The sequence below is a fragment of the Zeugodacus cucurbitae genome, chromosome 5, assembly GCF_028554725.1.
Source record: "Zeugodacus cucurbitae isolate PBARC_wt_2022May chromosome 5, idZeuCucr1.2, whole genome shotgun sequence".
Taxonomy (NCBI): domain Eukaryota; kingdom Metazoa; phylum Arthropoda; class Insecta; order Diptera; family Tephritidae; genus Zeugodacus; species Zeugodacus cucurbitae.
The window spans coordinates 12497839-12520576 of record NC_071670.1 but is presented as its reverse complement, the minus strand read 5'-3'; the positions used below and the strand labels follow the sequence as shown (position 1 = coordinate 12520576).

At 34.4% G+C, this 22738-nt stretch overlaps 2 protein-coding genes and 1 non-coding gene across 5 annotated transcripts; 2 read left to right on the top strand and 1 right to left on the bottom strand.

The window, feature by feature from the left end:
• Window positions 1–8: 8 nt before the first annotated feature.
• On the top strand, window positions 9–20082 carry Fam125b_0 (uncharacterized). Of its 2 annotated transcripts, none has more exons than XM_011193956.3 (7): window positions 9–674; window positions 9275–9772; window positions 12558–12716; window positions 17061–17255; window positions 17345–17540; window positions 17627–17839; window positions 19896–20082. In XM_011193956.3, exons 2-7 carry the CDS (start codon window positions 9600–9602, stop codon window positions 20013–20015), a joined length of 1056 nt encoding a protein of 351 aa, XP_011192258.2. In that variant the 5' UTR covers window positions 9–674; window positions 9275–9599; the 3' UTR covers window positions 20016–20082. The 2 variants fall into 2 exon arrangements, with proteins under 2 accessions (XP_011192258.2, XP_011192259.2); XM_011193957.3 differs by lacking the exon at window positions 9–674 and adding an exon at window positions 2623–2642.
• On the top strand, window positions 6562–6775 carry LOC114804721 (small nucleolar RNA U3). The gene has a single exon (XR_003752853.1). It is a non-coding gene; the product is annotated as a small nucleolar RNA U3 (small nucleolar RNA).
• Window positions 20083–21296: 1214 nt separating the features above from the next.
• On the bottom strand, window positions 21297–22582 carry LOC105218397 (uncharacterized). Of its 2 annotated transcripts, XR_008471196.1 has the most exons (3): window positions 21990–22582; window positions 21550–21918; window positions 21297–21474 (listed from the first exon to the last, which is right to left on the bottom strand). XR_008471196.1 is itself a non-coding variant. In XM_011193958.3 (2 exons), exons 1-2 carry the CDS (start codon window positions 22284–22286, stop codon window positions 21646–21648), a joined length of 570 nt encoding a protein of 189 aa, XP_011192260.2. In that variant the 5' UTR covers window positions 22287–22582; the 3' UTR covers window positions 21297–21645. The 2 variants fall into 2 exon arrangements, 1 of the variants encoding a protein (XP_011192260.2); XM_011193958.3 differs by having other exon boundaries at window positions 21297–21918.
• Window positions 22583–22738: the final 156 nt, after the last annotated feature.

The following is a 22738-nucleotide window of genomic DNA, read 5'->3' as shown; positions in this document are numbered from 1 at the left end:
TACTTTTGTATTCAATTCCATCGAAGGAGAATTTCAGTTGATTGGAAATTGTTGTGTTGTTTTGAAGTGTATTGTTTGCGGCAGTCAATTGAACAAATTTTTTTTTAGGGAAAAGTCTCAAATAGTTATAAAAAGAATTAAAATTTATTGCTGACACAAAGAAGGTGTCGAAAGCGTATTACTGAAAGACGTAGTGGCTAAAAATATAATTGAAGTGTAGTGCATAATCAAGTGAAAATAAATATGAAAGTTACGCGACAGTGATGTGGAAAAGGAAGCTGTGAAGTAAAAGGAAATAATAAATTCTAATGGAATAAATTTTCGAAAAATATAAGAATATAACAACTGGTGTACATTACTTCACATAAAGCAGCTAAAATTGTTGATGTGTTTAACAATACAATAAAATAAATAAAAAATATTTAAGAGTAAGTGCTAGAAAGCTGTAAAAGTTGTCGTCTACGCTTATCGGGTAATGGGTAGACGTCATTCTACTGCAAAAAAAAAAAGCGCATATAGTAGATAAATAAAGGAAAGAAGACCTACACAAACGCTGAAAGGCGATAAAAGTGAAGTCTTTTTGTCTGCAGCACATCAAATTGCCTTGCTTTACACCCAAGTGCCCACAAACGGCAACGATATCTATTTGCGCGTACGTATTCGTCAGAAATCAGGTAAATTTCACTAAACGTTTTTATTGAATTAAATTAAATTTTTCTATGCAAATGTTAGTGCTAAATTCTTTAAATTCTTTTTATTTCTATATTCGACTGAAAAGTGAAATGAAAATTTTAATATTTGTGAGTTATATTTATTACATTTACAAAATATATGTATACACTAGAATTCACACGTTTGTGAAAAGCTCTAGCTGCAAGAATTAAGCTATTGTATTCTGATCTTCAGACGGTGTTTATTTTCATTGTTTAAACTGGTATTTCATGTTTCCTATAGTGTGCGCATTGCTGCTGCACCAACCATTTCTTTATGCATGCTTACTAGTACCATTTATACATATGTATGTATGTATGTACATACATATCTCCCAGCAAGTGGGTTAATATTGCCGACTGAAGTAAACTGTGTGGAATGCAAAGAAGCCATGTGAATTTCGTTAAGTAATCACGTACAAAAGCTTGATGGATGGTTAAATGAAACGCATTTGAAATAAATAAAGGGGTGCTAAGGAGTAGTTTACAAATTTATATTAATTATATTTTAGTTTTGTTTTAGTAATAAGCGGATTTTCTACTTAAAATTATTATCTTCATAAAACTGTGTAACCTATCCATAGAAATTGCTTCTTAATGCATTTTATCCACACCAAAGTAAACTTTACACAAATAGATGTGGTTCTAGGTGTGTGTGTCTCTGCATATGTAAATTTGTAATTGACCTAATTTCTTCAGTAGAATGCTTACAAACATACAGACAAACATTCAAACATATATACACATCTATGCGTGCGTGTATTTAGTAGATAATATTGTCTACAAAAGCTTAAGCAATTGCTGTGATTACATGAACTGTATAATAGAATTTTTAAAATTGTGAAAAAAATGTCTTAAAATTTATATTTTGCTAAAAGAATATGACAACAAATAAATTAATACTTACTATTTAAAAATGTACTAATTCTTAGTACATTTATAGATATTAATAAGAACCATTTTTATTATTAATTTCCTTTTATAATTTTTTTATTAATTATGTATATTCTTCATCATTCTCCTATTCATATAAATATAAATTCAATTCAACAAAACCACATACATAGATTATTAACTGCAGTTTCGCGCGTCCACTGGAGGTCATTGCAGCAATTGACTCAAAATGCTAACTTTCCATGAAATGTGTGCGCCGCCACTACAACTTGGCAGGCGCATAAGCATCATCAGAACTATGAACAACACTCATTCAAGCATTCAAGCGATGAAACGAGCGACCACGCTACCATCATGTCTGCTGCCCCAGCCAACATTTTCGCTTTGCTTTATCGCTGAAAGCAATAAAACAGCATAAAAATGAAAACACCAAACTCTCATGCGCCGCAAGAAGCGCGTGCGGCACATCTCTGACTCTTGAGTTGCTCTGCACAACGGCTATGTTGGCTGACTGACACGTCCTCCAACATGTATGCCGATTTTTTTCTGTATCATTGAACTTCATGTGCTGTTTCTGTAAACTTTGAACTTCTTTCCATGCCACTCAGTCAATTGTTAATCAGTCTTTATGTATGTATGTATGTCGACAGCTCAAACCTCTTTTCGAAAACGTTTGTCGTACAATCACTTGTTAGCTACAGCCACGCGACCACCAGCACATTGCCCTTATCAAGAAAAGTTGTTGATGCGTGCTTATTCGTCTCTCAATATTATCCCTTCCACTAATATTCCAGTATTTCATATCTTTTGTTCGTTTGCCTATTCTTTATGTTTTCGTCTCGCCGTCTCTACATCTTCTCATGCCATTCTTTGCTGTGCCAGTGATTTGCCATAACTTCGTTTTGGGGTTTTCACATTGGTTCAGCGATTTTCTTGTTCGTGGCTGAAGCAGACAACAAAGCTTAGTTTTTGTTTGTCTGCGTCTTGTTTGTAAAATTTGCAATTTGAATTCCCAAGTGCGGTAAAATTTTATAAAGCGTAAGTAAGAATGGGTTTTTACCACTTAAAAATAATGTGATCAGCGTCAGAAAGAAATAACAGTGCTTAAGCTGGGTGATTCGCCTAATTACATTATTATTCCGTTATAAATAATGCATGTATAAATGCAAAGGTCGTTCACATGACCAAGTTACATGGGTTATTCTACATTTTCTTTGATTGAGAGTTCTTATGACAAAGAACGTTTGTTAGACAATCTGAGATACTTGCAAAACTTCCAAATCTCGCCTAATCCTGAGATAGCAGACAGAAGTCTGTGTCTCTTTGTCTCCAAGTTCTTGTAACAACAACAAGCGTTAAGCTTAAATTAATTGTCATGGAAGTCATCTAACGCTGTTTCGACCTTAGTACTTACCGATCCTAACAGGATTAGATCGTCCTGCATGCAACAAGTTCGGTCATGACACTAATCACCTTTGGTCTAACTCCATCCAAACAGCATGTTTCCTGGGCCTCCCGTTAGATGACTTCGACGACAACTAGACTTATGCTTTCCGTTCTGGCAGGGATAGATAATCGCTACAGCTACAACAAGGGAAGGGGAGTGTTAGTTGACTGGGGTTTAGGGGACATGCAAAGACCCTTTGCATGCAGGACATATTTTGAGTATATCGGGGTTCAGTCCAGTTCAGTTAAAAGTTCAGTGAAAGACTAGGTAGGAGTTTAACCTTCTACAGTATCCTGAACGAAGTAGCGCGAGGGTTACTCTAGTTTCGCGAGGTAATTCGAGCTCTGTGTCTGCGATGAGTGGAGTTTTATCTTCAAGTACGCCATTCACGGAGAGGGAGTCGATGAAGGTGTTTATGAGTCCTCTGTGAATGGCGTGTAGTGCTTGTCGAAAGTATGTTGCATCTGCAGTCCGGTCGGTATAGTTCTATAAGTCGTCGACGTATTTCAGAAAGATACTCTTGATGGCTCTGGGGAGCGGCTCGACTTCCAACAAGTGACTGTAGGTATGATTTTTACAAAAACATTTTAAATAGGTAGCCTCATTATGTAGGTCCTCGATCGGAGACATCAAGAGGCAACATTTGGCTGTCCGGAGAGCGATATTTTGACAATTCTGAAGTTTCCCCATCTGCGTCCTACTGCATCCAGGCGACCATATAGGGGCTGCGTAGTTTATGACCGGACGGCCGATAGCCTGGTACTTTGCCAATAACGTTTCTTTGCCTTTACCACATGTGCTGCCGGCTAGTGACTTGAGGATTTTGTAGCGGCTCTGTACCTTGATAACAATCGCGGTCGTATGAGGGGGTCGATTCTATCGCCCGATGTCATTATCGTACAATCATCGGCGTAAGAGGAGACTGAGACTCGCGCTGGTGTTTGATGGAGCTTCGTGATAAAGAAGTTCCCCAAATTCTGTCAGTTAGCTCCCTGTCAGAAACTCCCTTAACTCGAAATAGTAATTCATGTCGACCGCTCAGGTAATTCATACCCATACAAACACAAGGGAGGTATTTGGTGACAAAAAAAAAAAAAAATTATATTTGATTTGAAGACTGACAGTTTTTCCGTTTTTTATAGGGTTCCGTATTTTATCTTTTTTTTTTTGCAATTTCTAGGTTATGCCTCTAAGCTGTTTATTTTATGACAGGAAATATATTATAATTTTTCCTTACGCCAATCGTGTATATGTGTTAATTTTCACCATATATTTGCTAGAGAGTATTATAGTTTTGTTCATATAACGGTTGTTTGTAACACCCAAAACTAAACGAGTTAGATATAGGGTTATATATACCAAAGTGATCAGGGTGAAGTTCAAATCCGAATGTCTGTCTGTCCGTCCGTCCGTCTGTGCAAGCTGTAACTTGAGTAAAAATTAAGATATCTTGATGAATCATTGCTTTCGAAAATGACCAAAATCGGACCACTGCCACGCCCACAAAATGACGAAAACCGAAAACACATAAAGTGCCAGAACTAAGCCATAAATAAAGCTATGGAAATAAAATTGGGTATGAAGGATCGCACTATGAAGGGGCATATTTGGATGTAATGTAAGAAATGGCAGATGAAAACTGCACTCAGATTTTTTTACAAAATGGAAAATTGGCGTGGCGTCGCCCACTTATGGGTCAAAAACCATATCTCAGGAACTACTCGACCAATTTCAATGAAACTTGGTTTGTAATAGTTTCCTTACATCCCAATGATGTGTTGTGAAAATAGGCCAAATCGCTTCACAACCACGCTTACTTCCGATATACCAGAACTTTGAAGACGATCTGAATCGTTTACTTTACAATATATAAAGTAAGCACTAGTGAAGATATCGGAACAGAACTTTGTACAAATACTATGTTAATAGTGTGGCAGCCTTATTCTAAAAATCGCCGAAATCGGACCATAGGTTTTTAAGGCCCCATATATCTAACCTAATATTATGGTTTCCAACTTTCAATGGACTTTATACAATATACATATATGACGAATATGTGGGTCAAATTGTGTATTATATAATATTAGTAAAGTTAAATAAATAAATAGCGAGAGTATAAAATGTTCGGTCATAACCGAACTTAGCCCTTCCTTACTGGTTTTTATATGCTTTATTTACTTGGCTTTCTCGTTTGACCCAACTTGGCTACTTTCTCGAAAGCTCATATGAATATATTTCTTTAATTTTTTTTTTGAAGTTTTTAATTTCCTTTAGTTTCGCATCTTCGATTTGCTGCGCTTTTGCCTTCTGTTTTTATTGCGGTAAGAGTTAAATAAATTATTTTAGCACCCATATTCGTACAACACTAACACACTTTGGAAGTCATAAAATTTTCGACGTTATTACCATTTCCTCTTTCGCCTTCTGTACCTTTTATGCTCATACTCCACGCTGGAAACTTTCGTCGAACATATTTGCGGCACACCGGCGTGAGTGTCAATAAAGAGAAGTAAAAATCCCACACAACAATAAAAATGAAATTATTTGCAAATTCAAGTTAATGAGTATTGCTAATAAAAAGCGCCTAGCGTTGGCACATGTCGCTCATATGGTTGCGAGCATGAGGCATCATCATCTGGGGAATTACGTGCTGTCAAGTCACCGCGCGTATTGTGATTATGCAAACTCGGATCGCAGTCAGATTTTCACTTTTTGTATTTCAACGAATATGCGTGTGTCAACAAACGTTTGGATAACTGTTTTTATGCTTGTCAGTAGATTCGTTTTATAATTACATTTAATGAATCACTGCTTTATATTTAGTATTATGTATTTTGGTTTTTATGGCCTATTGACATTGACATATGAGTTTATGCAGCGACGTTGACCGCAACCACGACATTGCCATTCAGTACAGAAGTATATACTAAGTCAGCAGATTCTGTATTGTTGTAAAATATTACGATTTTTATATTTCATTCAAAGTGCTTACTTATGTGGTATAATGATGATTATATCGAGCCAAGGTTTTTTCATCGCGCGACATTAGTTGTACAGAATTGATTAAAAGTGTTTATATAAAAAAAAATGTTGTTTTGCAGTCATACGATTTTTTGTAACTTGAATTAATAGTTTAATTATTTATGAATGCCAATTTCATTTTTGAAGTTATACTTCTTTAACGCGTTAAACAATTATCGCAACCTTTTCCGAAGTCGTATAAGAAGTATAACTATAGCGTTGAACAATTGACGTGAGAGAGAGAGATAGACTGAATGAGAGTAAAGCAGAGAACTTAAAGCACTTGCCATGCTTATGCTATTTGAGCAATTCTTGTTTTTGTAGAACAATGTTTAAATTTTTGGTTGGTCACATATTCACACGTGTACGCACATGTATGATTGTATGCTTGCGCATTATTTTTCTTTCGTTTCTGTTTAATTTCTGCGAATTCTCAACTATTTTGTGTGACTTTTGGTTGAAATACTCTGCGTTGGCCGTTGAAAAGTTAAGACTATACTTCACAGGATCATTTCTGTAGTCAGTCTTCATTTACTTTCTTTGCAAATCGAAAGTATTAGCACCCGCGATGAGGAGGTATATCGTTTTATCTGAGAGCGTGAGGTTTATGAACTTAATTTCTAATTTTGTCTTGCGGCATATTAAAAATGATGTTTCTTCGATGATCGCTCGGTTACAACGGATAAAACGACTTCTGAGTGGTGATTTTAATGAATAAATTTTAGGTTTTATACAAATAATTATCTATAATAATGCAGTCAATAAGTACAGTAGGGCAATTCACAATTTGGTGCAAATGGTCTTGCATATTTGCAATTGCAAATTCGCTGTATATTTTGTTAGTGTAAAAGCAACAATATGTCAACTGCAGGTTCGCAAGCTTATGCAGATATTATCGGATAACCAGTTGAGTATAGCGAAGAACCGGCACTCCTTGCGGGAGAGAACCGTGGTATAAGTCTCCTCAATATCGCATATAAGGCCCTGTTGAGCGTATTGTGTGAAAGACTAAAGCCCACCGTCAACGAACTGATTGGACCTTATCAGTGCGGATTTAGACCTCGAAAATCCACTATGGATCAGAATCCCGATGTCTGAATTTGGTATCCCTGTAAAAAATAGGTAAGCTGACGTTGAGCAACACCAAAAGCTCCGTGGGGATCGGGAAGGACTTTTCTGAGCCGTTAAATACCAAACGAGGCTTCAGACATGGTGACTCACTATCGTGCGAATTCTTTAACCTGATGCTGTTGCTATTGCTTTTTCAAGACCGGATAAGGAATCAAAGCAAATGGATCTGGATGTGAATGAAGACAAGACGAAATATCTTCTATCATCAAACAAACTGTCAGCGCACTCATGTCTTGGCTCCCACGTCCCTGTTGCCAGTCTTAACTTTGAAGTCGTAGATAATTTCGTTGACTTGGGAACCAGCATTAACAACACCAACAATGGCAGAAAGTCGAAGTCCAACGCAGAATCTTTCTTGACAGGTGCCACTTTGGACTGAGTAGGCTATTGAAAAGTAAAGTCCTCTCTCGACAAACCAAAATCAAACTCTACAAGTCGCTCATTATCCCCACCCTGTTTTATGGCGCAGAATCATGACGATGAGATGGCATTAGGAGTTTGAAGAGAAACTTTTTTTGGAAGTTTTACGGTCCCTTAAACATTGGCAACAGCGAATACCGCAGAAGATGGAACGATGAGCTGTACGAATTATACGACGACATTGACATAGTTCAGCGCATACAGCGGTTCATGTTGTTCGAATGGATGATAATACTCTAGCTTTAAAAGTGTTCGATGCAGTACCCGCTGGTGGAAGTCGCGGAAGAGGAAGACCTCCACTCCGTTGAAAATACCAGATGGAAAGCGACCTCTATTCACATGATATTTCCAATGAACAGAGAACTTCGAGGTAAAGAAGTTCGAGTTATGGAAATTCAACAGTATACATATATAATTTCTGTAACGACCTCAATAGAGAGTAATTGCCAGAAATCACTTCAGCTCCTTCTCAAACATCAAACAAACTAATCTTATAGACAGCAAACTTCTTGAGTCACTTACGCCATCCATGTTCTGGAGAATTTATTTGTATACCGATATTATAGCATCGAGCTTCCACTTTATTTCGACTGAATAACTGTAAAACCTGTTATACAGGTGCAGAATTCCTTTTAAAGTCAAGATAGCTCTTGTGAATCACTTTATTCTTCTGAATCACTTTATTCTTCAGACCTAATTAAATTGTTTTAAATTATTTGCGTAACAAGTGAATTCTTATAATGAGTCATCTGATTGCATTTCATACAGTTTGTACTAAAAGTTTACGGTCAATATTATTTTTCGTACCAAATTTATTTTTTATTTTATCTCAACGTCAGTTTAGACTTTCACTTTCGTCATCGTTTTATGTTAATAATAAAGACGTTAACATTCCGCTGCTGATCTTTAACTTCGTAGTCCTCAACAAAATAAATATTTATATAACAATTCTAGTGAAAGACTTGAAAAGTTTATATAGAATATAAGTAAATATTTATATAATTGTTTTATCTTACACGCAAGCAGTGACGAGCGTTTATTATCTTTTGTACAGATTGCTTCATCTTGGTTATCAAGCTTTTCCAACGCAATTCTCTAAAGGTGAATGCCCTTATTTACATTATTTATCTTTATTTTAAAATTTAAATTAAATAAAGATAGGTCATATTATTCATACAATGTTTGATTTCCATGAAGCTTTTCGCAGCATACACAGTTTTCGCAGCATCAGTCTTCTTTTTAAATTATTTTGTTTCGTCGCAATGTTTCCCCCACATCTGATAGTCTAAACACCATGTTAGATTACGATTGAGTGTGAACTGAACTTACATATGTTCCTTGGTAGCAACGATTATTTGTATAATGAAAGTTCAAAATCATCGATTTTCAACTTAATTAACGAATTTAAAAAAATTCAAATAAAATATTCTCACACGGCCTTTTGAATTATTCATTTATTTATAGTATTATTTATTAATTATGTGCATACATACATATGTGTTTGCGCTATCAATCAATCGGCGCACACACTTTTATATGCAATTCGCGTACTTATCGCAGACGTGCAGAATTTATATTATGTAAAAATGACTAATATTCACAATAAACTAACATGTATTTTTTTTCCTCTTTTATTCTTCTTTACTTTTAGCGCACAAATTAAGACGTTGGAGTACGTTAGACAGCGCAGAATTGCAAAAATACAGTGACCAAGCATATTTGCAGCGCTGCGTGCGTTTCAGCAAAGATACTTAAGCAAAGAAATATAAAAAACAGAATTTAGCGGATATAAATTATTCCAGTCATTCAAGCAAACGAACGATCTAACAACGATTACGCTGTACGAAGTAACTGCCAATAAAAGTCACACACAAACAAACAACAAGCTTAATAACTTCACGTGTTGCAGGCCGTCAGCTGCGCAGCAACTTCAACAACGTCGACAAGCCAACATTAGCAGTCGCAACAGCAACAACATGAATAAAGCCGGCAAACATATACAGAGTGGTATCGGTGTGACCACATCACCCACCGCTGTAAACTCAGTCGGTGCACTATCAACACAAAAGAACGTCATCAATTCCATAATGAGTTTTTTACCCGACAATCGTCCCATTACGTCGTTGCAAATTGTTGAGGACTACGAGAAGTACGTACAAATATCGATGAAATGCAGGCATACGTATTTACATATTTATTTATAAGCCAAATGTTTGCTGTTTGCTATGTACAGAATGTGTTTTTAGGAGTAATATAATTTTTGTATGGATAGCTGTCAAATTAGTTGTTTGACATTTATGTACTGTCAACTGTCAAAACAGCTATTTGTCATTTAAACATTTGGAAGCCGAATATTTTGACATTTTTGACGAATATTTTTGATATCGGGGAATAGAATGGCATGTGTTCGAAAGTGAACGCCTACCTCCACGAACTTTCTTGCTTCTCCACTACTAGGAGCCTAACACTCTCCCCTACCAAAATTACAGTGACTTTATTCACCATTTGGACGAAAGAGTACAGTCTAGACCTGCACATTTTTGTCGATGGCATCTTAATTCCGACTGTTAATAACCCATAAATTTTACGTGTTACACAGGATAGCTTGTACTCTTTCACGTTTGTCGTTTGTTACTAAAGTATAGAGCCTCAACAAAATCTTCAAGTTGCTAGCCACTCGCAGTACCGGGCCGGGCGGTCACAAATTACGCAGCCCCTATATAGTCGCCTGGATGCAGTAGGATGCCGCAGGGGACACTTCAGACTTGTCAGAATACCGCTCTCCGCATAGCCACAGGTTGCCTCTTGATGTCTCCGATTGAGCATCTACACAATGAGGCCCGTATGCTACCTGTGAAGGAGCACAACGAAATGCTCTCCAAAAAGTTACCTATTGGAAGCCGAGCAGTCATCAATAGCCTTCAACAGTACCTTACAGAACTATCCGTACAGAACTATACCGACACCCTCCCCGTGAATGGCGTACTTGAAAATAAAACACCAATAATCGCAGACACAGAGCTCGAATTGCCTTACGAAATTAGAGTGACCCTCGCGCAACGTCGATCTGGATACTGTAGCAGGTTGAACTACTACCTATCCAGACTGAACACCGCCATACTCAATATATGTAATTCTTGTAAAGAGTCTCCGTATGACACTAACCACCTCTTTGAATGCCCCCTAAACCCAAACCTGTCGAAACAGCTCATTTCCCGAGCCTCCCGTTATATGACTCTGTGGACAATTAATTTAGACTAGGTTTGGGTAACCGTTACAAAAACAACAATAACTCTCTTGAACTACGACAAACCTATTAAAGATTGAAATCGATATGTTATTGGCGAGCTAATGATACCTCTGTGGGTAGTGCAATCGAAATACTAATCAATTTCATATAAATTGCCAAAATCCCAAAATATTGACCACTTCATTAGATTTTTGTAATTTTCTTTCAAATAAATTCTCTAGAAATCTAAAAAAAAACACCCTATAAAAACCTGTGGCAGCAAATAAGTGCTACCATGAGCCAAATTGCTTATAGTGCATTTGATGGTTTTCTAAGAAAGTGTGCCGATCGCTTGTTGGCCGCAAATTCTTAGCTACACATTGGCTAATGAACTTATGTTGTTGGTCGGTATTTTGCTGTTAATGTTATGGGGAGCTCTTAGGTGCTTGTCGTTGCTATTGTGGGCACTCGTGCTTGTGGTCGCATAATTAGCCTACTTCGCTTCCGCATGCATGCATTTTTCTTGAAATTCCCTATCTTAAGTATTATTTGTAGTAGTTTCCCCTTCACTTTGGTGTGTCTAACATTCAGAAATACACTTGTGTTTACTCTATATACACAGGAAAGTAGCGTACGGTGGTACAATAGTGGAGTTTATGCTAGAAAACATATTTTTATTCTCCAAAAATAAGTAATTTGTATCTCTGTGCTGTGTTTATTAGTATAAATCACACATATATATTTTCGACATAAGTTGAAGCGCCTAAAATTATGCAAAATTTCAATAATTTAAATTGATAAATTAATTGAAATAAATAATAAATATATTATTGTTCTCGAAATATAAGTCATTTGTGTCTCTGCGCTGTGTTTATTTATATAAATCACATATATATTTTCGACTGAAGTTAAAGCGCCTAAAAGTATGCAAAATTTTCATAATTTCAATATATTCATATAGTGCTGCTTCGATCAAAATGATGCAATTTCCTTCTAAAATCATCCAAAATAACTACCTACATATCAATCCTACGACATGTGGGTCTACATAACCAGGATGAACCCATATTTCACCCATATATTCGCCCAAGGTCTGTTAACTCGGCAGCATTCTTCAAAACTATGTGAAAAATGTTTTTGGGCGCTACAACAATAGCAAGAACGTCTTAAATATATCGACGTCTTCAAACAATATAGATGTAATCCCTTAAATGTTTTGTAAACTGATACTAGACACCACCATCAATTATATACCCGTAAATGGTGTCGTGAAAGTTTTCCAACGAAAAAATAGAAAGTTCAATGCAGATTCAGTACTCATTCCTACAATGTTTTTTAAATTGACACTAACACCTCCATTGATTACCGTTAGATTTTTCTAACTCTGGCCCTAAATGTAGGCAACGTTCTTTTCGATGAAATATTTAAATTTTTCTTAAAACTTTTATTGAAATTTAATGACTTACAACCCACTGTATTCGTTGATTCTCTATTAAATAAATTCAAATTGTTTGCTTGGCATTTTTTCGCTGCAACAACAAGAACAACTCATTCTCAGCAATTTTACACGAACAGCACTTGATTGCGTGCTTTCTATATATTTCTATTTGAATTCATTTCAAATGCAACTCTGCTGTAATATTATTATATTTATAATTTTAATTTTTTTATTCTATTCTAAAATTTATTCACCGTCAACTTCCAGATGCCCGAAGAATTTCACACCCATACATCGTACATACGATCAAGATGCCGATGCGGATTTATGGCGTGAAAATAATATACTCTTCGGCCGACAGACAACACGCTATTTATGCTTATCAAAGACTGAGGGCTTGCCCGAGTATGTGGTGGAGACGCTTAAGTGAGTAGAAATAAATAAATAAAGTATTTAATGTGTGTGCTAGTATATTCATATATGGCATGCCAAACAGTTTGAGTATATAATGCATGCATTGTTTGCACAAATTTAATTAACCAAAATTGTTTATGTTTTCAAAGTGAGCGGATGTGCGCGTAAAGTGTATGAAATGCTTGGCTGAAAATGGTATAAGCGATTTTTTTTTGTTTTTTTTTTGCTTTTATTAATAATTTTCTTTGAGCTACATATTTGATTTCAAATGCTTTAAAATTCTTTTTTTCACTGTCTTCCATACAATCGTTCTTACTGCTTGGCACGTAGTACTTTTTGCCTGCTTTAAGCACTCAATCAAATGCATTTGCTGTGTCTATTCAATTTTGAGCAGCAAATATGAACATCACCGCTTGTTAAAATGTTTTATTTTGCCTATCAATAGACTTTTAGCTTGATAAGAAAGGGTCTAGTAACGCGCCACTGGCACTTACATCAAAGCCAAGCAATTGTTTGCATAATTGACTATATTAGTTGTCCAGTTCAATATGTATACAACTGGGTGAGACCTTGACTAATTGAAACGCTATATATAAATATGCAATAAACAACAACAACAGAAGTTCATTCTATAGACAAGCTTCCCAACAACAAACTACTTGCCTTATTATGTGGTTTGAAATTTGTTCTCATTGGATTTTTGTTTTTATTCATTGTTACTTTCCATAATATAATTGAGTCAGACTTTAATTTGTTTTATTTCGCGGCTCAAGTGCACCTGTGCGAATTTACCTAGCATTACAGTATAGTTTGCGATACAAAAACGCCAACAACCATTGTTTCCTGTGCTTGCTAAAAAAATTAAAAAAAAATACAAATAATGTTAACTACAAAAATACGCGTATAAAAATCACAATAAAGCGTGCAAATTAAACAAACAATTGATTACTGTTTATAATGCATAATTGGCGTGTAACGAGGGCTGTTCGAATTGTCGTGGTTGAGAGTCCCATTGGCGTGTCGTTACTTGAGTGTCTTGGGCATTCATTTTGAGGAGTTTGCGGGTTCACAAAGGACTGGTTTTAGCTGTCCAAGTGGAATTTCATGTAACACAGGAGATCAACCCCTTTAACCTAACCTAACCTAACCTTGATAATGCTTTATCTCAGTCGCTGAAGTATCAACATATTCGGATTTAAGTGGACACAGAAGTCTAGAGATAGCGGTATATAGCGATATGAAATTCTACATTCTCGTAAAAAGACAACTCTACCGCCTTTGATATACCTCTTTTGAGAACGATCACTACTAACGTTGGAGTCTTTGGATCTACAACATTGCTCTTAATTTAAAGATCTCTCTGTTTTTTTTTGTTATTGATGTAATATCATTTATAAAATTTTATTTGTGGAAAGTGGCAAGCCGATAATATCTGGTTCGCTTTTATTCCGAGACTCCATTGTTGTTATTGTTATAGCGACATAAGATTCTTATCTCAGGTGGAATATTACTAGAGTTCCATTTTTTCCCCGATTGACATGGGAACGGTTGTAGTGGCAGCAAAGATTTCCCAAGTAATTTTGAAAAATGCTGTCGAGACGATAGTCCTTGAATGACTAAAAATCCGGATTCGTTCCGGTTACTGAGATTCAAATATTATAGGAACCAGCTATAGCATCAGTCTAATTGTCTGTAATTGTGTTGTTGTGTAACGGTGTCTGCCCAAAGGGAGACGGTTTATTTGGGTTGATAACTGATTGCTGTCATTCGACTTGGTATAAAAATGCTCTAGAGGTTATACTAGATATCCGGCCAATATTCATTCGGATAATAAGAATTCGGAATATATTAGTCTTGTGACTGAGAAACTGCGACCGTCGGGGCAACGTTTCCCCAGCGCAAAGAAGAATGGATCAATGGTACAATTGTCGTTAATACCAATGGTGAAATCTATATATTCACCGACGGGTCGAAATGCTTCTTCTGTAAAAATCCGCATTCAGAAAGCAGCTTCAAACTAAACGACTAAAATTCGATCTTTCGGGCCGAGATTATCGGATTAAAAGAAGGCGCTAAGTGGGCTTGTACCGTGACCAAAAGATCCAGGAACTTTTTTACGCATAGGCAAGCAGCATTTAAGGCTCTCCGCTGCGCCAACACGAAGTCTCACTGCGTTAGATCATACATAGAAGCAATTTATAGAGTATCATGATAAAACTCAGTTAACATCACCTGAGTACCTGGTCATATAGGTATTGAAGGAAATGAAAAGGCGGTTCCCTTAAACTGCCCTAGACCCTTACAATAACTCAAGCGCTACCTAAAGCAATGGATGATAGGGGAACATCTCAGGTCTTGAACATTTGCAACACGAATCGTATCACAAAACTACTTTGGGGTAATGTTGCCAATGGACAGACCAAAAAAGTCTTATTTTGACTGTATTTCAGGAATTAGCACGGGGCACTTACCCCTAAGAGGCCACCTGCAGAGACTTGGTGTAGTGGAATCGGTAGATGACGAGACGCTAGAGCATTATCTTTGCGAATGCCAAGCTTTCAGTCAGTTAAGAAGGGACAACTTTCACGGCTCCCTAAGAGAAATTGGGCTGCTGCGATGAAAAAATTTAGAAGTTTTGTCGAATCGACCAAGCGGTTTTGGTGGCACTTAGGACAGTACTTCTGAGGAGCACAATGGCCCACCATAATAACGATTCTTCCATAAGAAGATTCGTAGCTTCAAAAATGTAGCACATAAATTTTAGAACTCCGAACACCGAAGCTTAAAACTTAAAAGGATTTACATATTTTAATTGAAAATTACATGAGTTAAGTTTGTCTGGTAGGCCAGAAAGCCACACATAGACCAGTTTTGGTCTTTTGCGATACCAGATGGCGTGGCGTCACGTAGTCAATGAGGATTAGTCATTGTTTAGGATGCCTGTGCTTGAATTCCAAATGTTTGGTGATTTCTCTAACGACATCTCTTCTAGATTAGCCCCAGATTTTGAAGCCGTGGCCTTGACTATGACAAGTACACAAGGGATGCTCCATTGTTTCTCTGGTATCTTGCTTTTGACATTTCTGACAGTCTTCCCGAAAGTACATCATTTCTTCAACTTCAAATCAAAAATTTAAAATGCTTTCATTATTTTGTATATTTATATTTTCAAAAATGAGGTTATGTAACAAAGTAAATATTTTTTTGTATTTTTTGAACCACCCTCATATTTTGAAATTTATTTTTGTATTGCTCTGCATTGTTTAGCTTATTATAAAGTGGTGTAGTTTACTGTGCTTAATAAACAAACACTAAATGTCAATAAAAAGAAATGTAGTAGTGCTAACAATTTCTATAAATAATCAATAACAACAAATATAGATAACGCTAATGCACATATGGAAAGAATGTAACAACAAGGGAAATTAATTGCAGGCCGTTGTAATTATCGATATATCGATAAATGTTTACATGCACCTGTAATAGGTGCGGAATTAAATTGTATAAATTGAAAAAATAAAATAATTTATATTATCGAATATTAATAAAAGCGATTTTTAATAGTATTTTAATATTTAATAAATGTGCTTTATATTCGCAACAGACGATTATTTTTATTTCTTTTAACACCTTTCCACATTTCACAATTTAACGCCAGCATTTTCCAAAGCATTGAGTCATTGGCGTTTTCAAAGAAAACCGATGAATGACGCTCGGAATTTGCGCTTAATGACACACATAAAAGTGAGATTATCAACAATTCTGAAATTTTCACATCTTAAGCAAGTTCAAAGAACTGAACTTTAGCTGCGAGCGTTTGTGGTTAGACACATATTCGCATACTAAATGTATGTATGTATGTACTTAAGAAATTATGTAATCAGAGCAAGATAATAGCTAGAATTATTGCGAAACATAAAAATAAAAATTTTTAATGAGTACATTCGCTTCAATAAAATACATATGCATGTACATATATATGTATGCACTAAAGTTAATAAAAAATTTTCTTAATATATTTTTTTGCGTAAAAATTTACGAGATTTTCCAAACATAATATTTTAAATATTTTTTAAATTTTATACTTAAAAAAATTTAAATTTAAATTTTAACATTTTTGAGATTTTTTTACTAATTTTTATTTTGCATTGAATTTTCTAGTTAAAATTAAAAAAAAAATATTATATAAAATAAATAAACCCTAACCTAAAACCTAGCTTAATATTAATAATTTTTCCTTCCATACCTTTCCAAAGTGATTGCATTTTTTAATTAAAAGCAAAACCAAAAATAAATTCTAACCTCAAAAAAAAAATTGGTTAACTAAGAGCAATTTCCCTTTCATATCATTTCCAGAGTGATTCCCGAGAAGACACAACCACCCAAAGAGTTCTCGCTGCTCTCACGTACCGCCGATACGGAACAGAAAGCGTGGCGTAAACGCCAAATCGCCTACAAACTCACCAAACGCGGCAATGTCACACAGGCAGTCACCGACATAATACTGTGTTCCAAATTGAAAGTGGCACCGGAGGGTTTCAAGTTAGCTGGGTGAGTATGGCACAATAGTAGTCCACATTTAATGCAATAATTTATGACAAACAACTGAAACTACATCACTTACATGCATTTATTTATAGCGATATAAATGGTGTATTGATTTGTTACAAAACCAGCGCCATACCGATACGCTCACCGCCACCTGTACCGCTACCGTTAGCGAATGGCGGCAGCATGGGCAATATCAGTAATGGCAGCAGTGAGGTGGAGAAAGCGTTGAATCGTTTGAATTTGAGTGGCGGTGGAGGTAATTGGAGTTGCCCACCCAATCAGCCGGTAAGAGGATATATATATAAATATATATATATAGATATATATGTGTATATATGTATTTATATTAAAAAAAAAAATTGTTTTCGCAGCTACCGCCTGTGCCTAGTGACCATGACTACGAAGAAATACAGACTTCATATCAAATCAAATCACCACAACGACCTGCACCGCGTCCACCAAACACAGCACATTGTGCCACAAACACATCGGGACATAGTGTCGGCACTTTGGGTGCCTACTCGGAAGTTGAGGGTGTGCCATTTGTTATAAATCCAATGCTAAAGCGTATGGCGGATAGTGAAGTAAGTGTGGAGAATAATAACAAAAATTAATTTTTTATCTATTTATATTTTTTTTTTAAATATATATTTTTTTAATATATTTTTTAAATATTTTTTTTAATACATTTTTTAAATATTTTTTTCATTTTTTTAAATATTTTTTTTATTTAAAGTCGAAAATTAATAATTTTTATACTCACGCAACAATGTTGATAAGAGAGTATTGTTTCATAACGGTTGTTTGTAACACCCGAAGCTAAACGAGTTAGATATATGGTTATATATATCAAAATGATCATGATGACGAGACGAGTTAAAATCCGGATGTCTGTCTGTCCATCCGCCCGTCCATGCAACGGATAACTTGAGTAAAAATTAAGATATATTGACTTGAAACTTGGTACACATGTTCCTTGGGACCGTGAGCGCCCATAAAAGGGCGAAAACCGAGAACCTATACAGTGTCATAACTAAGCCATAAATAAAGTTAAGAAAGTAGTTTTTGGTACTAAGAATCAGGAGGAGCAATTTTGGATCTAATTTTTTTTTTTAACGTGGGCGTGTTCCGGCCACCAAATCGGTTTTTTTTTGTATATAACTCGCAAACTTGGTATATGAACAAAACTTACTATTTACATTTCCTTTTAATACTCCATCTCACACCACCAAAATAGGTAGAATCAGATACTAACCATGCCCACCTTACATACAAAGGTTATGTTGAAAATTACTAAAAGTGCGTTAACTCACTAATAGAAAACAACATAAACACTAAATTTTACAGAAGAAATGGTAGAAGGAAGCTGCATTTTCATTTTCCCACTTATGGGTAAAAACCCATATCTCAGGAACTACTCGACAAATATCAATGAAATTCGGTATACAATATTTTCTTGAGACCCTGATAACACGGATGAAAAGTGGACGAAAGCGGTTCACAATCACGACTACCTTCCTTATAACTCAATTTTAAATTCCATTTGATTCATTCACTTTATAATGTATACATAAGGAACCAATGAAGATAGTGGAATAAAACTTTACACAAATAGTGCATAACATCTCTGGCTTCACTTGTGAAAAATTTCGAAAACGTACTATAACTTTTCAAGGCCTCAGGTATCGAACATGAAGAACTGCCGTTCCCACGACAGTCGGTTCTACGTAACCGGAACGGACGCGGATTTTTATCCGGCCAAGGACTGTCAAATCGGCAGCATTCCTCAAAATTATTTGGGGAATGTTTTATGCCGCTACAACAACAACAACAACAACTCTGTGCCTAGGGATAATTTTTCACCGAAATCTCTCAGATATTTTAAGGTAATTCAGAGGAAATCTGTCTTTGTACCAAAATTATTAAAATCGGGTCATGGGGATGTTTCCTTACACCTATGTATAGCTTTTTCAAAAATTCGATGGGCTTTACTACGCATATACGGTTAATGTGTGAGATATCTTAGCCAAAATAAGTGAGCGTTTAATCTTGGATATAGTGTACCTTGGTGGTGAGAATGAATGAAATCGGTTCAGGAATCACATCAGCCCTCAAATACTATATAGGATGATTTTCGTTATTCTAGTGAACTTTATGCCGAATATATGGGTTTATAAATATATTTTGTTAATATTTTTTTTTTGGTATTTTTTAATATTGTTTTTAAGATATTTTTTACTAATGTATTTTTCTAATATTTTTTTTATTCGTAAATCTGTTACAATATTTTGTAATATTTTTTAATTTTTTTTTTTTAATATATACTTTATGTTTATATATGTTTTTTTATTTATTTTTAAATATATTTTTTTCTTTTTTTATTAAAAGTCGAAATTCTATTACTATATTTTTTTATATTTCTTAAATATTTTTTATAAATATATTTTTTTAATATTGTTTTTTAAATATTTGTCTATTCTTTTTTAATATTTTTATATATATTTTTGATTTTTATAAATTTTTTTTTTAATTTTAGGTTATAATTTTCTTTTATTCTTATTAAGTCGAAAATCTCTTGCTACATTAAAATTATTTTATCTTGCACAAGTATTAAATATTTATAAAATTTAAATCTTCCAGTTGCCCACTTTGCCACAAATTGCGGACGTGCTTAAAGGACTCGAATATGATTTTCAATTAGAGCGACAAATACTTTGCACTATGAAATCGTCAGCATCGAAAAATCCCTTCTTTAAATGAAAAATGTCATATATATTTGAAAATAATTAAAAAATAATAATAATGAAAAAAATAATTGAAAAAACAATGATTAAAAATATATTAAAATAAAAGAACAACACAATAATTTCGAATTAGCTGTTATAAACAATGTTAAGAATTGACTAAAGAATTTAAAACAGATTTTGTCGCCGAAAAATTGTTGAATGGAAAACAAAAAAAAAAATATTGAATAAAAAATAAATAAATAATAAAAAAAATGAAATTTATGCTCGAATGCACACAAGCGTTTACATGACTGTAGCGTGTTTAACGAAAAAACGTTTGGAATAACGGTGAACTAAGCTGCTTTTAAACTTAAAAAAATGTATATTCTAAACTTTTTGTGTTCTCATTTTTTTTTTCTATTTATTCTATATATTTTTTTATTTATAAATTATTGTTACGTGCCACTATATTATACATGCCTTTAATTATTTTCTTAATTAATTAAAAATGTTTTTGTCTCTAAAGTTTGTTTATTAAGTAAAAAAAGAATTTATACAATTTTTTTCATTTCTCTATGTGTACTTGTGCCTTCCAGCAGTTTCCAAATAAACTATTTTCCCTCGTAGTGATCATTAGCCTCTTGACATAGTATCTACTATGTTTTATATTTTAATTTTGAATTTAATTAATATTTACATTTATTTACATTACAATTAAACAGCCTTCTACGCTCTCACCACTTTAATGTACACCAATTATTGTGATCAATTTTTGTCATAACAAAATAAAAACTTTATAAATAATATTTATTATAATGCATATATGTTAAACAAATCGGTAACAGCAAATGAAAAATTATTTATACAAATATATAAATATATTTATAGAAAAAAAAGCTATTTACTACCATTACATACATATATATACGTAACTTTTAATTTAATATAGTTTATTGTATACAATACCTAAGTAAACTTAAAAACCATGCATGCAAACACACAAATATATAAAGTTAGTGATGTGCATACACTGCTAGGTTAGTTGTTAATTGTAAAAGTATTAAATATTGGCAATTGCAGTAGATTTTAAAATGAATAAACATGTACACAAAGCAAATATATAATATAAATAAAAAATAAATCGAAATAAATACATAAAAACGTAAATTATTAATTATTTGTACAATTTAAGCAACAGTCTACAATTTAGGACCAGCACAAAAACATGTTAGAGCATGTCCAAATGAAAGACAAAAGTGTATGAAAAGCTACAACACACAACATGTTAGAAAGAGTGCAAATAAAATACATAAAATTTGCTGAAAATTTTGTAATTTTATTAAATAATAGTGGCAACAGAATCTCTAGTGTATATTTGTTCACAAATTATTAGCAATCAATTTTCAAGCAGGCAGTCTGTCCATTTGCATTAGCAGCTCCACAGCAGCATGCCAGTGTAAAGTGTTACACATGTGTTGTGTGCCGTACTACCACTATATGTAAAATCGAAGTTGTTAGTTTTTTTGTTGTTTTGTTTTAGTGGTAATAATTAAAAAACGAGCTCATACCGGGCACAATGTATTTACACGATTTATATCTACTATTGTTACTACTGGCACTTGTAATGGCACCGATTGTGTTACGTTTCGGCACAACGTTTTTCATTAATGCATCGTAGAGTGCATTATCGATATCGCGTTGTACGCACAGCTGTATGCGAGGATCTTGAATTTTTCGTAATTTAGCTGCAACGCCTTCAGCGAAAATTTCAAATCACGATCAGCTAATTGTGACTGTTCAACGTCGGATATTGTGTCACTGGTTAAAGGGAATTTACCATTCTGTATTTTATATGTACGGAAAAATGCGTTCGAAGCTTCCGCAATCGATGAGTTTGCGGAAATTGGTGAGGTTGGTGCCATGGTCAAGGAGTTGCACTGAAAGTAATGAAATTAATAGAAAGAATAGTACGATTTTTTGTTACGTCATAATTATTTGTCCAATTTACCGAATCCTGATTATCCACAAAGCGCATATGTTCATAGGCAAACCATGTGGGCATTGCATTCAAGTTGTTGTATTGCAATTTTTCACGTCGATATTGGTTTCGCAACTCGCGCCACTTGCGTTCTATTTCCGAACCAATACAACCAAATTCTAAACCAATCTCACTGAAAACATGTCGTTTCTTCACAATATTCAGAAAATCAATGTCATGTGTATCCCACAGCAAACGGTGCTGTTCGACTTTTTTAATTAATTTCATTGTTGCGTCAATGTCCCAACTCTTATCGCGTTTTTCCATGTTATATTTGAAATATACACGATTCGTTTAATTTAATTTCAATTATTTAGCAATCTCCTCACACGCTGCTTATTTCGTTCACACTATTTTTTTAGCAAATACAATCCTGCTTTATATACTTTTGTTTATATCTGTTGTATGACTTCTTTATAGTACTTTAGAGGTAACGAAATAATCAGTGCATAAAGAATACGCCAAAACGCGATTTAAATAACTTATCTTGCACCGGAAACTGAAATTTCGAACTTTTCAAATTTTATCCAAACGATTCTGTTTAAATTTATATTTAGTGGTGGAACTTCAACGATTATAAATATCGATATGTTTGTTGGTTGTTATCAATTTTGCAAATTGTTTTAAACGATTTAATTGTATTAATGAATTATGCTTATTAAGTTAGAGTAATCATAAAATTAATGGTTGCATATAAATTACATGCAAAATGTATAAAA

Excerpts from the sequence above, each read along its gene's own strand:
- Fam125b_0 (XM_011193956.3), top strand. The coding sequence starts at position 9,600 with ATGAATAAAGCCGGCAAACATATACAGAGTGGTATCGGTGTGACCACA. Across the intron at positions 17,256-17,344 it reads GAGGGTTTCAAGTTAGCTGG|CGATATAAATGGTGTATTGA; the intron begins GTGAGTATGGCA and ends ATTTATTTATAG. Across the intron at positions 17,541-17,626 it reads GTTGCCCACCCAATCAGCCG|CTACCGCCTGTGCCTAGTGA; the intron begins GTAAGAGGATAT and ends TTGTTTTCGCAG.
- LOC105218397 (XM_011193958.3), bottom strand. The coding sequence starts at position 22,286 with ATGGAAAAACGCGATAAGAGTTGGGACATTGACGCAACAATGAAATTA. Across the intron at positions 21,919-21,989 it reads TTGTGGATAATCAGGATTCG|TGCAACTCCTTGACCATGGC; the intron begins GTAAATTGGACA and ends CATTACTTTCAG.